The sequence below is a fragment of the Hyaena hyaena genome, unplaced genomic scaffold, assembly GCF_003009895.1.
Source record: "Hyaena hyaena isolate Hyena2069 unplaced genomic scaffold, ASM300989v1 scaffold_175, whole genome shotgun sequence".
Lineage (NCBI taxonomy): Eukaryota > Metazoa > Chordata > Mammalia > Carnivora > Hyaenidae > Hyaena > Hyaena hyaena.
The window spans coordinates 2677285-2694181 of record NW_024080808.1 but is presented as its reverse complement, the minus strand read 5'-3'; the positions used below and the strand labels follow the sequence as shown (position 1 = coordinate 2694181).

The window sequence follows — 16897 nt, the reverse complement described above, 5'->3', positions numbered from 1 at the left end:
ATACCTTTTGTAGGGTGCATTGAGCTCATCACACACGCATGCACACGTAGGCAAAGAGTTGGTCCCCTGCAGCCACTTTGTAACCCTGCCCCAGGCCTGACCAGGGGTTGGCATCTAACCCAAACCAGGTCTTGGTCCCTGCTCCAGGAATCTGGACTTGAGAATAAGAAGAGATGTCTCTCTCTGTAGCTAGATCACTAGACAATAAACTCAGACCATATTCCATCAGGTGAGCTGAGGAGCACATGAGCCAGTGAACAAGGAGAGGAAAGATTTTAAAAGGTACACAGAGAAGCAGAGACAGGAAACAGAATATCTGATATATGGATTCCCTGGGGTTTTTCAGCTCCGACTTCCACCCAGCTTTCTTGAAGCCCAGTTGCATTCCTAGCCTTGGCTTTCCTGAGACTCCATATTCCTAGAATTCAGTTGTCTCTGTATTCTCTTTTAAGTTTCCTACAGGATGTATAGGAAGGGGACAAGCTTGGTGAATGTATAAAAAGAAGTGATACTGAATTTATAAAAGAAACAATAATTCATTGTTAAGGATTTACCAATTCTCAAATATTACGCCATGACAATTTATTTGTACAGGTTTGAAATGGTGCTTAGAAATCACTTATCATTAGCAGCATGGAGATAGCAAATTGACCATAAACCCAATTCTGATCTTCAAATGCTTAAAACTAATATCTTAACTGTAATTATGATCAGACAACCTTATCAGAAGTGTAACTAAAAGTCTTAGATATTTAGGGCTGGGTAAACATCGAAAAATTAATTAAACATTGCTAACATTGTTAAGTAACAAATACATCATGATTTAAGAACAGTAACTACTTTTTTTTTTTTAATATAGGGCATGCTGCAGAAAAGAGATTCTTATCATCCTTTGGTCTGCGTATTTGCATTACAAACTACTTTGGATTACATTTTAGGGAGACTTACTGTCAAAAAAAATGTTTTAATCTACTGGTAAGGAAGCAAATAATACTTTATTGAAATACTGAATGTAGGTGGTTTCCCGTTGGAATATGTAAAATCCTACACTATCTTTCAATTTTAAAATGTCACAGGGGTGCCTGGGTGGTTCAGTCGGTTAAGTGTCCAATTTCTGCTCAGGTCATGATCTCGTAGTTCTCGGGTTTGAGCCCCACATTGGGCTCTGTGCTGGGAGCTTGGAGCCTGAAGCCTGCTTCAGATTCTGAATCTCCCTCTCTCTCTGTCTCTCCCCTGCTCATGCTCTGTTTCTAAAATAAACATTAAAAAATTTTTTAAATGTCACAAAACAGGAATGCAAAATTTTCACCTAAGAGTAAGTACTTTTGGATGATGAGAGATAATACTTTAGATAATGACAGCAATATTTAGGAACTAGGGTTTTGTACCAATTTGTGTAGTCTTATTTGTTTTGGACTAATTCAGGTTCTAGAAATCTGATCTACATATTTTGTTGCTGCAATGACTACTTACTTTCATTTCATATGCAAATTTGTCCTTTTTCCTGCTAAAAATTCTCTGAGTATACAAAAATCTTCAGGTCCTAATTTGGGATACCAACAAAACGAAAGTGCTTCTTTTTTTTTTTTTTTAATTTTTAAAAAAAATGTTTATGGGGGGGATATGGCAGACAGAGAGGGAGACAAAGAATGGGAAGCAGGCTCTAGGCTCTGAGCTGTCAGCATAGAGCCTGATGCAGGGCTTGAACTCATGAGCCATGAGATCATGACCTGAGCTGAAATCTGATACTTAAACGACTAGGCCACCCAGTTGCCTAAAAACAAAAGTGCTCCTAACCTACATGATTTGATTTTTCACACCTCTTTCTTTTGAGCCTAAAAGTAGCACTTCTAAGGACATAAAATAGCTATTTTTCCTCTTGTATACAAATTATTACACAAAGAAATAACAAGCACAAAGACTACAAAGGCCAAAGGGACACATGCCTGATAGAGACAGTAGGTCACAAAAAGAAACAAGCACCAAAAAAAAAAAAAAACCAAGAGAATGGGTTTGAAGCAATTAATTTTCCCCCTGAAGTAATTCATTTTCAAGGTAAAAATCTATCTTTGAAACTCAAGTTTAGACATCACCTCTTTTGGAAAGCTGCCCCTGGGGTACCACTCATCGCCTGCTGGGTTAACTGTCACTCTTATGTGCTCCTTTGGCACGTCACATACTCCTACATAAGGATTACCTCACTACACTGAATTTGTATATTTCACTTCCTCCCTCTAGAGTTTACAGTCCTTGAGAGAAAATCATATTTGTTGATTTTGTATTCCCAGTCCTCAGCACTATACTTCTAAAAAACACACTAGATGCTGAGTATTTATTTGTGGAAGTGGATGTGTGAATGAATGAATGAATGAATGAATGTTGTCCATTGTCACTGACATTCACTGGAGACCAGCCCGCAGTCTAATGATGGCTACGTGCCACATGTCACCTATGGTGGTGCTCAGGGCTCCAGACCACACAGGCCCGAGTGGTAGGAATGCACTCAGAGTAAGGGACGCAAGCAGCAAAGGTGAATAACCCATCGCATCCAACATTTTACCAATCTATGCCTTAACTACAAAGGAAGCTAGAAGAAGCCACAAACCATAAAGGAATGCAAGGTGCGTTCACAGCAGAGATGGCTTTGGCCCAGAGACCTCAAAGAGGGAAGACAGGACAATGGTAGATTGAAAACCTCTAACCTTTACCTAGAGTAGGAGGTACTTCCAACTACAACAAAAGGTAGCAGGGCAGGTAAGGAGGTAGAGCAGGGGTGGAGGAATTTCAATAGATGGAGAAGGCCCAGCGAAGGAGGGACAGGAAGATACCTGGAAATCCAAGCCATGTGACTGTTCAGATAAGCCTGCCAACAGGCAGGACCTGATCAGTGGAAGGAAGTCTGGCAGGTATGATGCCAGGCCCAGTTCTAGAAACTAGAGGACCAGGCATGTTACATTACAGGAAGAGTCTCAAGAAGAGATTAAGGAAGAAATGCAGTTAACAGACCCAGGGCAGAATCCCAGAAAACAATGCAATGTGTTAGTACCTAAACTAAGACAAAAGATGCGTACTAATCTGGAACCAGGAGGACCTGACACTGCCGCAGCTTCAGGCCGTGCTAAAAGGCTGCTTAAATACCTGCCACACTATCTCCTAAACCGAAACAGAATTCCGGCCCTACCATAAGAATCTGAATTCTTTTGGGGCGCCTGGGTGGCTTAGTCGGTTGAGCGTCCGACTTTCGCTTAGGTCATGATCTCGCAGTTCGTGGGTTCGAGCCCCGCGTCGGGCTCTGTGCTGACTGCCAGCTCAGAGCCTGGAGCCTGTTTCAGAGTCTGTGACTCCCTCTCTCTCTGACCCTCCCCTGCTCACGCTGTCTCTCTCTCTCTCTCTCTCTCCTAGAAATAAATAAAAAAGAATAGAATAAATAATCTGAATTCTTTTTTAATTTTTTTAAATTTGTATTTATTTTTGAGAGAGAAAGAGAGTGAGAGCAGGAGAGGGACAAAGAGAGAGAGGGAGACACAGAATCCACAGCAGCCTCCAGGCTCTGAGCTGTCAGCAGAGAGCCCGACGCGGGGCTCAAACTCACAAACTGTGAGATCATGACCTGAGCTGAAGTTGGATGCTTAATTGATTGAGCCAGCCAGGCGCCCCAAGTATCTGAATTTTTTTTTAAAAGCACCCCGCACTCTCTACCACAAACATACACAAAGGGAATGATGCATGCTAAAATTGGAGCTCATGGATCCATGCTTTAGATGATAATCAGCCTTTGGTAGGACACCAAACTGATAGGTGACAATCAGAAGGCCCCTGCTGAGGACTGGTAGATACAGGGACCAGGGTAGGCCTGACATAACATCACCTAGCTTAAAGTCCTAGTGTCTTATCAGATGAAAAGCTTTTGAAGGCCCTTCTACTGCAAACTCCCAAGCCCAACAATCCCCTCCTATATACTCTGAAGAAGGAGGCAATATATCACAATGGTTAGCACGCAGGCCCTGGGGTCAAGCCTTCTTGGGGTTGAATCCCATCTCTGTTACTTATTAGTTTTAAACATACGCAACTTTTTTAACCTCTCCAAGCCTTAGTTTCCCATCTGAACACAAGACAGCAATACTAACAGTTTCCATCTTGAAGAGTTGATATCAAGATGAAATGACATAGAATAAATGCCAGTGTTAGTACTACCCTATCTCTGCTTAAATGCTCTGGTGAAAGGGGTCTTACGATTACCCTACAGCAACTCACATTTTTTTTTTAATGGATAAGGAAAACAAAGGTCAAGTTTGCAGCTAAAATTTTCTAAAAATTTTAGATCTGTCACCCCACTGGAACATAGATCAAGATGGCCAAAAGTCAGCTGTAGGGGTGGCCTCAATTACTTCCTCCATGGACTCTGACCGGTTTGGACCAAATACCAAAATATAAAAGGCAAGAGAAAAGAAAATAACATGGGCCTGCTTGTTCCCTATTTTCTGGTTAAAGGTACTCTTTAATTTATAATGAAAGACGAAATTAAAAAAAACAATTTCTAAATAGTTTCTTTATGTGCTAACAACTTGCAGTCCTATCAGACTATCATTTTTTTCCCAAAGCTCTGTGAGGACATATTCCTCATTCTTGTATGAAATATGGAATACCTTTTAAAAGTGCTCAAAGTGTTCTTTTTTTGGCAAAGACCTTTAGTTAGCTGTATTTAATTTTAGAGTATTTTGTGACCATTAAAAAGAACATGAAGACTATTCATTGAAAAAAATGGATGGGGCGCCTGGCTGGCTCCGTCAGAAGAGCTTGGAACTCTTGATCACAGGGTCCTAAGTTCAAGCCCTATGTTGGGTGTAGAGATTAAATTAATAAAACTTAAAAAAGGTGGGGGAGGCGCCTGGGTGGCTCAGTTGGTTGAACATCGATCAAACTCTTGATTTCAGCTCAGGTCATGATCTCACCAGTTCATGAGTTTAAGCCAATGCCCCTGTATGTACCCCTCACACACACACAGGCTCCTCCTGGACAGCATTGAGCCTCCTTGGGATTCTCTCTCTCTCTCTCTCTCTCTCTCTCTGCCCTCCCCAGCTCTGCAGTGCATACACTCTCTTGTTCTAAATAAATAAACGTTTTAAAAGTGTTTAAAAAGGGGCACCTGGGTGGCTCAGTTGGTTAAGTGTCCAACTTCGGCTCAGGTTATGATCTCACAGTGCGTGGGTTTGAGCCCGCATCAGGATCTGTGCTGAATGCTTGCTCAGAGCCTGGAGCCTGCTTCAGATTCTGTGTCTCCTTCTCTCTCTGCCCTTCCCCTACTCATGCTCTGTCTTACTCTGTCTCTCAAAAATAAATAAATGTAAAAAAAAAAATTTTTTTTAATAAATAAATAAAAGTATTAAAAAAAAAAAAAAAGAAAGAAAGTTGATGGAGACACCTCTGTTAATGGAAGCAAGGAAACCCCAAAGTTTCTGTACTGGGTAGTTCCAAGGACACAGAATGCTACAATCTATTTCTTCTTTAAAGCCTTAGTCTTTACAACTGTAAATTGTTAAATGAGCCAATGTATAGCAACCAAGGAGAAACATGCTTTGTTCCACACGCTTTGTTCACAAAGGCCTGGAATGCAGTAAGTACTCAGAGGCAATGGACATCTCTCCAGTATAACCTGTTTCAAAGATCCCTCTGACTAAATTTTAATTCAGGCTTATTTCCACCTACCATACAACATATTATCAAGTGTCTCTTCCACGGCCCAGCCACTCTAACAAATAAAAACTATTTTTTAAATTGACCTAAACAAGACACTAGACAGGTAAATCTGCTGAAACGCATATATGCAGGTATATCTACAATCCACTCCAAATGAAAATAATCCATCTTGAAATAGTCTTTTTGGAGGATCTGAACTATTCCCCTTTCATTAGCCTGATAGAGATTTACTACACTCAAATAAGTGGATCTGAGTGTTATTAGCCCTAGCCATAATAAGATTAATATAACATTTTGACTACATGAGAGTTTACAAACTCATTTCTAATTAATTTAAATGAAAAACATGCCCATACTGAAATGAAAAACATACTGCCTTCATATCTGATTTTCAATATTTCTTCCGAGGTTATTTCTGGGATTCCGTGCATTGAGACCAGCGTTCTGTTACATGCATTCTCTCTAATGATACAAAATGGGGAAAAGGAAATAAGACATTCTGTCAAAAGGAAAACAAGAAATCTTGTCTGAAGAATCTTCATTTATGGGGTGCCTGGGTGGCTCAGTTGGTTGAGCTTCTGACTTTGGCTCAGGTCATGATATCATGGCTCGTGGGTTCAAGCCCTGCATTGGGCTCTGTGCTCACAGCTCAGGGCCTGAAGCCTGCTTCAGTTTCTGTCACTCCCTCTCACTCTCAAAAATAAATAAACATTAAAAAAAATTTAAGAATCTTCATTTACTTGAAGCTCATACCCATTATTATTTTGGTGTAAAGACAGGGTAGGTCATGATCATGGGGTTCTTTACACAAACTGTATAGGCTTGTATACCAAAAGGGAAAGAAAGGCCAAGTTTCTATTTAAAAATTTAAAAACATGCAAATGGCTCACTGAGCAGAATAACTGAAAGAATTATTCCTGCTAACATAGTGCTAACATCCTGTATTAAAACTTGTCTAATATTTGCTAAGCTCCAATTATGTACCAGGCTCAGTACTCTAGAATATCAAGAAATGGGACTAAATTTTTAAATTTTTAGTTTAATTTTTGATCTCTGAAAACTTGTTCACAGTAGGCTTCAATACATACCTACTAAACTTAACCTGATTATTTGTAGAGCTTTGTACATTTTACTTCAATGACTTTCTAAGGCCAAAAAAATCACATGTTGCTTTGGCTCCAATTAAAGTTAATATTCTGTTAACTGAGTCCCTGTCCAAGGCCCCCATGCAAGAATGTGATGAGGAATGATGATGTGGTAATTCAAGGCAGAAGTGGTGTGAGAGATTAGCAACACACAGGGAGAAAAAGTTTATTAAACAAAACAGATTCAACAGAACTTTGCAGCTCATTGGGTACTGCAAAGAGAACGAGAGATTTTAACTTGAAAAATTTTTTTAAATGAGATTTTTTTTTAGTTTTTATTTACCTATTTTGAGACAGAGAAGGTGAGAACAAACAGGGGATGGGCAGAGAGAATCTTTTTTTTCTTTAATGTTTGTTTATTTTTGAGAGAGAGAGAGAGAGCGTGCGCGGCAGAGAGGGGGACCCAGGAAATGGAGCAAGCTCCGTGCTAACAGTAGAGAGCCCGATGCAGGACTTGAACTGATGAACCTCGAATTATGACCTGAGCTGAAGTCAGATGCTTAAACTTCTGAGCAACCCAGATGCCCCAGGAGAGAGAGAATCTTAAGCAGGCTCCACGCTCAGCTGTCAGCCTGAAGCCTGACTCGGGTCTGGAAGCCACGAATCATGACCTGAGCCAAAATCAAGAGTCTCTGGCTTAACCAACTGAGCCACACAGTCTCCCCTTTAACTTGTATTTCTAAATGTTAGGTCAACACTTAGTTTTTGATTTAGTGTCTAGCAATATTTACTAACTTGTTTGTTTGTTTGTTTTAAGAGTTTACTTTGTAAATAATCTCTACACCCAACATGGGGCTCCAACTTACAACTCCAAGATCAGGAGTCATATGTTTTATTGACTGAGCCAGCCAGGCGCCCCTGCTAAATTGTTTCATTTTGTTGTTTAATATTTATTTATTTCTGAGAGAGACCACAGAGCAGGGCAGGGGCAGAGAGAGAGAGAGAGAGAGACCTAGGATCCAAAGCAGAATCCTCACTTTCAGCCCCAATGTGGGCTGAAACTCACAAACTATGAGGTCATGACCTAAGCTGAAGTTGGGTGTTTTAACTAAGCCACCCAGCACCCCTTCTCACTTGTTTTTTAAATTGCTTAGGATCTCTGCCTCTCCCCAGTCTCCAAAGAACTTTATTTACTAACTTGTAAGTTCTTAAGGGCAGGGATCACACCATAGTTATCTCTGTATTCCAAACACTCAAGTCAACATACACACTGTATATAAATGTTTGTTGAATGATTTCCACCATCATCTCCCCCTATCTTTTTTTCCACCATTTATTTCCTTTATTTCTGTGTGTGTGTTTCTGTCTCTCGTTTCCATTCACATCTATATAGCTTGTCTCCAATTTTCTCTTTACGTCTATTCATTGCTTGTTTCCTCTTCCCATTTCCTACCTTACCCCCATCTCTTCCATTACTGACTATAGTAGAATTAAAATGTATTTTGGGGCACCTGGGTGGCTTAGTCGGTTAAGCGTCCGACTTTCGCTTAGGTCATGATCTCGCAATTTGTGGGTTCGAGCCCCGCGTCGGGCTCTGTGCTGACTGCCAGCTCGGAGCCTGGAGCCTATTTCAGAGTCTGTATCTCCCTCTCTCTCTGACCCTCCCCTGCTCACGCTGTCTGTCTCTCTCTCCTAGAAATAAATAAAAATATTAAAAAAAAATGTATTTTTGTTTCAGTCTATTGAGCTGAAATTGATGGTCTCTGTTCTTAAGTGGATTTAAACAGATCATTTTAAATGTTTCTTAAATTTGTTTTTTACTATGTGACCCTCAATTTATTATTTTTTAAGGTTGATTCTGAAAAGAAAACCTGTCACTCTTGTTCTAAAAGGAAAAGAAAGGGATCTAACAGATTTTTTGTTTTGGCGGAGTATTCAAATCTTGAAAATATTACAAAAGCTGGGGGGGGGGGGGGAGCTGAAATAGTAACCAGAAGGGAAAAAATGTAAAAACTTTAAAACTCCCCAATTTTAATCATTTATGTAAAAAGGTTACTGGAGGGGAAAGTGAACGTTGAAAAGCTCAAGATGTAGTTTTATTCCATTATCTAAAAATCTATAGTTGAAAATGTCATATTGGACATTTATATATATTCTTTCAACACTAAATATCTTATTTTGAAGTCTCTTATTTCTACTTTATTTTTAAATGTTTACACTTTGTGTTATATTTGTAATCTGAAGAAAAAATGAACCTTCTTCCTTTTAAGTACTTGATTGTATGCAGTTTGCAGTGTAAAGGAGCATTTGATCTTAGTTGTAAAGCAGCAATTTCCTTTTAACCTCTTACTCATAACCAGACAACAAACACCTCAATTCTCAAGTCACTCAGCAAAACAACAGAATGCGAGAATATAAAGCAGTGAAAGAGACAGTTCTTCCTCCCATAATACATAAAGCTGCTTCTTTCCTCTGTGAAATAGCATTGCCCCTACACATATAAAATGTTATTTCTGATGATAAAGTAATAGTAAAGTCCACTGGAAAGGAAAAATTTGGATGTCCAACTCAATTTTGTATAAAATGTAATTTTTATCAACAGAAACCAACCAAAACATGACTTTAAGGGTAATGATATTAAAATACAGGATCCTGTAGACCTGAAAATCTCTAAATTTCTTTCTTTTTTTTCCAAGGTACTCATATCTTTTGCTAAAAAGAAAAAAAAAAAGGAAAGGAAAACGTTCATAATAAGCTTGTAAGCAAACTTGTGCTCTGAGGGGTAAGGCTCATCCTACCAATTCAGACCAGCCAAATGGGTGTCATGGTTAAGAGAATCTCACTACATGTAAGAAAAAGAAAGGGCACACAGGGCAAGGAACCACAGTGCAAGCCGCGGCCTCACAGACCCAAGGCAGCTGGGCTTAGAAACAGAAAAGCCATACGAAGCCGTTCACCTGCCTGACAACGATATTGGAGAACAGCCCCCCTACAAAAGCGTGCCCTGCCCAGGAATGATGGTGAAGGCACCTAGCATAAACACATCGTACACAGTTCCAGGTCAAGTTAGAAGTTAGGAAGACCCAGGCTCCGCGAAAATAAGAAATACTGAGTGTGCGCGCACAGTGTGCACGCCCTACCGGGCCAGGGAAGACCAACAAAGATGCACAAACCAACTCGGTAAAATCATACGGCATGCACCCACACCTCTCGCCCCACACTGGAACCGATGCGCCGGAGGGCACGCCGAGGTCCAGGCTGCGGTGGGAGACCGGCCCACACCAAGCCAGGAGAGCCGCAGAGGACTCAGCCTGGCCAGGGAGGAGAAGCTCAGGGGGCTCATCCCGGAGGGTGGAGACGCAGAGGCACTCCCTGCCCCTCACCTGCCCGGGCGCGCGAGACTGAGCGCAGGGCGGAGGCGGGAAGCACGGGAGCGGCCCCGCGGCCGCGCACAGCCCTCACCTGGCAGAAGCACCTCTGCGCCGCCGTCTCCGGGGGCTGCTGCCCACCGTGACCCGAGCCGAGCAGCCACACGGCGCCCACGAGGACGATCAGGAAACACCAGCGGCGGCCCATAGCCGCTCCGGCCGCTCGTCGCCCGGCGCCTCCGGGTCCCAGCACTCGGGCGCAGGCCGCGCGTCCGCTGATGAAGCGCGCGCGGGCCAGCCCCCGGCGGCGCCCCACCTCCCGGCCGCCTCCCAGGCCCGCCCTCGGCTCTCCCGCCTCTCAGCGGCCGCCACCTCCCGGCTGAGCCTGTGGACGTGCCAAGTCGCCCGCGCCGGCCGCCCGGGGCCTCGGGTCGGCTTCCTTCCCCGCGCGTGAGGCTGACGCACGAACCCGCTTCCCGGCTCGGCCCCGCCCGGCGCACCGCGCCCGTCCCGGGCCCGCAAGGCCCGGAGCCTGGAGCCTGGCCCCGGCGCGCCCCCCGCAAACCCAGCGCGGGCGTCGGGGTCCCTCCCGCCGCGACAGCGCGAGCGAGCGAGAAGCCCGAGGGTCTGGGTCTCCCCGCAGGGCCCGCCCCACCCCGCGAAGTCCCGGCCAATCCCTTCGGTATCTTCAGACGAGGAAGTCAAACCGTACCAATTACGCGTCCACTGTGTCCCTGACAGTCTTAAAGCTGAAAGGGACTATGAGTGATAACCTAGACCAGGGCTGCATAGATCATTTCGAGTTTCTAGTTGTCACATCAAAAGAGCAAAACGAAACAGGTGAAGTTCATTTTAGTAGTCTATTTTCCTTAACCCAACATGTGCAAAACATTTCGAAATGCACTCAGTATTATTCATAAAATATTTTATGTGTTGTTTTTAAATCATTGAAATCTGGTGCTCATTTTATGCAAACTAGCCACATTTCGTAGTCAAATGAAGCTGGTCGCTACTGTATCTGACAGCACAGGTGAAAACTACCCTCTCATTTCATAGGAGGAAACAGGCCCAGAGTGAGTCGATGATGTGAGCACGGGGCCAGCTGGGTAGTGACAGCCATGTCCTCTAAATCCCAGCCATGGGTCTAGTCTAAAAGCTTTTTTTCTTTCTACCCGCAACCCGCCAAGTTGAAATTTTCATGGAGAAACCGGAAAGCTTCCCAACATCTTACACATTCAAATATTTCGAATTAAAAATTTTTTGGTATGTCATTTTTTTTTTAAAGCCACTGTTAAATGAAGTAGCTTAGGATATGGTAGGCCCAAAAATAGGTATAACTTCTGTTTTCTAGCTGAGAAAAATAAGCATAGAAAGTTTGTATATGTTACTCAAAGTCACATGAAATGGTAGAGGTGAGACTCAAATTCAGATATTTCTTACTTCCAGTGCCCATAACCTATGGTCTGTCCATCACTTGCCAAGTGGACTGACGCACAGTAAAACATCATCAGCGTTCTGAGATCCTGGTGGGCCTGAGGAGCTCTGATTCTACCATCTACACATATTAATCCAATCTCCCTCTTTACCTAGGAATCTTTTTTCATCATATCTGTGTACAGATCTATTTATCTCTCCAGGCCCAAACCCAGCCCACTCATTCCCTCTTGTACATGGTTTCCTCTTCACCCATTTTCAGTCTCTAAATGAATTTCGATTCACTAAGCTTACCCTATGCCAGACAGAGCTTGACATTATTAGATATAAGGATATATATAGAAGGCCCAATCCCTGCACATGGAGAGACACCCCACAAAATTTAGCATGTGATCTTTGGTGACATTTCTACTTCATGTTTCTACCACTGAATTGTAATCTCTTTAAACTCCTTAAGCAGGGATTATGTCACAAATATACCTGTAACTCTCAACACCTTACCAAAGCTTCTCTTTGCAAGTGTTTGTATAATGGATGAATTTTTTAATATGTTTTTATTTTATATAATATCTGAAGATATCAAAATATCTATCAAAAATAAGAGACATAATATGAAAATGGAGAACCTAAACAATAAAGCCTAAAACTGCAGAAGGAAGCAATCTGAACATGAATCAGCTCTGGATTTCACCCTGATGCAATAAGTTTGTAATTTGGGAGAGCTTAAAACTGTCAATGTTCCCAGGATGAAAGCTTCCATTCCTAAGATTTGAACTCTTGCCCACAACAAATTTAGCAAACTTGTAATCAGTAACAATCACCATATAAGACAATTTATTTTTTATTTTATTGGGGTTTTTTTCAGCTTTATTGGGGTTTAATTGACTAATAAAATTTAAAGTGTATGTCATGATGATTTGGTATACAGATACATTGTGAAAGGATCCCCCCCCATCAAGTTCATTAACACATCTATTATCTCACATATTTACCCTTTCTTCCCTTAGCAAATTTCAATTATACAGTATACTGTTACCAACTACAGGCACCATATTATACATCAGATCCTCAGAGTTTATTCATCTTATATTAGACGCTTTGTACCCTTTTACCAAACTCTCCCTATTTCTCCCATCCCCTAGCTCCTGCCAACCATGTTTCTTCTTTCTTGTCTCTAGGAGTTTGGCTTTCTTCTTTTTTTAATTTCACATATAAGTGAAACCATGCAGCATTTGTCTTTCTCTGTCTGGCTTATTTCACTTAGCATGATGCTCTCAAGGCCTATCTATCCATGTTACAGCAAACACAAGATTTTCATTTTTCTCATGCATGAATAATAATCCACTGATTATGTATGCCACACTCCCTTTATCCATGTAGCCGTTGATGGACACTTAGGTTGTTTCCCTACTGTGGCAATCGGAATATGCTACAGTGAACATGGGAGTGCAGATATACCTTATCAAGAAAATGGTTTCATATACACTCAGAAGCGAGATTGCTTGATTTTACTTTACTATCTTGATAACTATCATTTTTCCATTCAGATTTGTAAGGTACTTTAGAATGTATAAAATACAGTTTTGTGTACCTGATATAACTACTACTGACACTTCCCTAAGAATTCTTCAAGTTGATCTTTTGTGTGAGTTCACTTTTTCCACTCTGTCTGCCCTAGCAATCATCTCACCTGTGTTAGGGCCTAGGAAATAACTGATTAGTCATTCAATGACTATTAAGGAGCACCCACAAGGTACATAGTTCAACCTTTGCTTTCCAAAAGTCTAGCCTCCCATTTATTATACCTTAGCTAAACAACATTAAATTTTTGAGAGATGAACAAGGTCACAACATTGTTTTTCTAAGACCAGTGATTATAACAATAATATAACTTAGATTTAGTGTACACAGCATTTCTTGATAGAATTCTGATTACTCTGTAAACAACAGCTATTATTATTTTTTTTAATGACCAAAGCAGGAAATGGCTTGAGCCCAATTTCTTAAAATGAGGCATGGAGATTTCCGTAGGGAGTTTCTCAGTACCTAAACATTTTCCGGTACTGAATAGGCTACAAGGAACTAATTTAAAGAAAAAAATTTAGTCAAGGAAAGGAAATATTATGACACTTAAGAGGAAAAAAGGCCAAGTAAAAACCTAAAGGTTTTATTAGATCTATTTATCTAATATTCATTGTCTATAAATGTGCACACTGTACATTGCTAGAATTTTCTCTCAAGATCCTTGAGATTATTTGAGTTGGAGGAGAAATTCCACCTAAGCTCTATCTTCATCTCCTTTCCTTCATATTTCTGGAAGAACAAGCTACATTTAGTAGTAACTGACTTGATAAGTTCCCATTTATACCTTAACCCACCGTGCAGTCTGATTTCCAGCTCTACCCTCCTAGTCCTCTATACCTGGCCTTCTTATGGCCAAATCTAATTACCATCTTCATGAGATCATGAAATTTCTGCTGCATTTTGACAATGCTGATTTCTCTCTCCTTCAATTCAACTTCCTGTGTACCAAACACTCCAGATTCTCCTTACACTTTTCTTTTTTAAAAACTTGTTAATTTATTTTGAGAGAGAAAGAGCACAAAGAAAGAATCCCAAGCAGGCTCCATGCTGAAGGCATGGAACCCAACATGGGGCTTGATCCCATGAACCATGAGATCATGACCTGAGCTGAAATCAAGAGTCAGATCCTCAACCAACTGAGCCACCCAGGCACCCCTCCCTCTTTACACTTTTCTAATATTATTTAACTGTCTTCTTCACGGGGTTTCCCCCAGCCCACCTCTAAGATGTGAGAGTTCCCCAGGACTGTAGTCTCTGTCCAGTCCTCTTCCATACTCAGCCCTGGAGAAACTTGACCAGTGTCATGATTTTAAATACCTCCTCCCTGCTGATGACTTACAAATCTATTTTTCTACTTCAGGGGCACCTGGGTGGCTCCGCTGGTTAAGCATCCGACTTCAGCTCAGGTCATGACCTCACAGTTCGTGGTCATGGGGTTCGACCTCGTGGGGTTCGAGCCCCACGTCGGGCTCTGTGCTGACAGAGCCTGGAGACTGTTTCACATTCTGTATCTCCCTCTCTCTCTGACCCTTCCCTGCTCATGCTGTCTCTCTCTCTCAGAAATAAATAAAACATTAAAAAAAAAAACAAATCTATTTTTCTACTTCAGAACTCTCCCTCAAGCTTCAAAATTCAACTGCCTATTGGACACAACCAGCTGCTTTTCTTAGAACTCTTTGGTCACACCACCATCCATATCTAGACACCTAGAAAGTAGGATGTCACCCTCAGTTTCTCCCACTTCTTCACCAATCAATAGATTGGTTGATCTATTGATCAACTAAATTCTGCCAGTTCTTTTTCGATATAGTCCCTCCTCTTCATCTTTATGACCAAGGACTTAGTTTCAGTGCTTATTGTCACTCACCTGATTTATTGTCACAATTTCTTAAATGATCACCTAGCCTCTAGGTTTACACCTCTCAAAAAAAGCCTCCATGCTAGCCTAGTTTCTGGAAAATAGTAATCTGGGGCACCTGGGTAGCTCAGTAGGTCAAGCATCTAACTTCGGCTCAGGTCATGATCTCAACGATTTGTGAGTTGGAGCTCTGTGTCAGGCTCTGTGCTGCCATCTCAGAGCCTGGATCCTGCTTCAGATTCTGTGTCTTTCTCTCTCTCTCTGCCCCTCCCCAGCCTACTCTCTGTCTCCATAAATAAATAAATAAATAAATAAATAAATAAATAGAAATCTGACCATGTCACACCTCTGTTTAAAAATCCTCAATGCTCCCAACTATCTGAGGACTCAAATTCAAAATTCTCAGCATGACATTCAAGGCCCTCATCATCTGGCTTCACCTCTTTCTCCAGTTATATTTCCAATACCTCTCTGCCTTACTGTCACTCAACTATTAACAATTCCCCACATAGACCTTGTTTCCACCCTCCGTGTCTTTACTCATCATGTTTCCAATCCTGAAATGTCTTCTCCACTATCCCACACCGACTGCTCTCACTTCACCTGGCTAACTCCTTTAAGATTTAGCTCAGGCAACTGCTACCTCCATGAAGTCTTCCCTAACTTCTCTGTGCCTGGATTAGGTTTCTCCTCTTTGGTTCCATAAGCTCATATAATTGTGCTTAGCACATGGAATCAAATAGGTATTTATGTAGAATTTCTCCACCTTTCAACAGATGGGTAGGGAACTTGCCTTAGCAGTCTTGGATTCCCCAACACTTAGCATTTTGTGTGTTTCACAACATGACTTCTGAGTGAATTAATGAATGTGCACATAAATTAACTAATGAACTTGAAAAGATAACAGCATGAGATGTCACAGGGCGAAATGTGATTATGTTTTAAACAAACACTATTAGTTTACAGGCAAAGCAATCATTTGGGGCAGAAGTAAATCTGGATGGAACAGAGGACACAATAGAATTGGAATTGACAAGAGAAAATTCACAAAAGGTGTGGATGTGGGAAAATTGAGGACAAAGTAGGAGCCCAGTTACCAACTGATGGGTTAGAAAAAAATAAAAGAATCGTATCTAAAATTCATTTAGAAAACATTTCATTATCAAGATTATCCAGGCAAGAAACAAGTGTGGCTCCAAATTCAGGGACGCTAGACTCAGCATGATTCCAGGAAGACCAGACAGAGTTCCAAAGTGATAAAAGGGTAGAGTAAGTGAAGGCCCTCCCTGCTGAATGTTAAAACTCTACTACCTCCAGCAGATCACATGTGACTCTCAGCTCCAAAACTGCAGACCTTTTGCATACCTGCTTTCCACTCACCGCCTCATGCCTGATCCCTCCCTCTTCCATTCTAAAACAAGCGTGGAGAATTCTTCTGGGAATAAACATCATCAGAAACAACAGAAGAGTTAGTCCCCCTACTCACACACTTAGAATTCTACTGCCTTTTTATTTAATGCCTCAGTCTATGATCAGAAAACCAAGGTTCACAATGTTGTTAAGGAAAGCCATAGCTCAAAACAAATAAATAGGAACTTGAGGAAACAAAAAGGGAAGAAAGGAAGAAAACAAAAAGCTACAACCAATATCATCAAACATGTAAGAACAGGAGTCTATAAAAAAGAACAATTAGAGAACAAGAAAGAGATCTTGGAAATGATATGGTAGCCAAAATAGAAAGTTGCGACAGAAGCATTAGAAGAAACATTGAGGAAATCTCCTAAATAGTGGTATAAAAAGACAAAGAGGTAGAAATAAATGAAAAGAGATGGAAAAAACAGAAGGTTAATTAAAGGAGCACAGAATCTGAC

The 16897-nt window shown here is 41.4% G+C and overlaps 1 protein-coding gene across 1 annotated transcript in view; it reads right to left on the bottom strand.

Moving 5' to 3' along the window:
- The window catches only part of ERO1A (endoplasmic reticulum oxidoreductase 1 alpha), a 51947-nt gene extending 41496 nt beyond the window's left edge, over positions 1 to 10451 (bottom strand). The window contains exon 1 of the mRNA XM_039240461.1: positions 10245 to 10451. Coding sequence (XP_039096392.1) covers positions 10245 to 10358 — 114 coding nt within the window. The 5' untranslated portion in view covers positions 10359 to 10451. The remainder of the gene's footprint in view (positions 1 to 10244) is intronic.
- Between the last annotated feature and the right edge of the window lie 6446 nt (positions 10452 to 16897).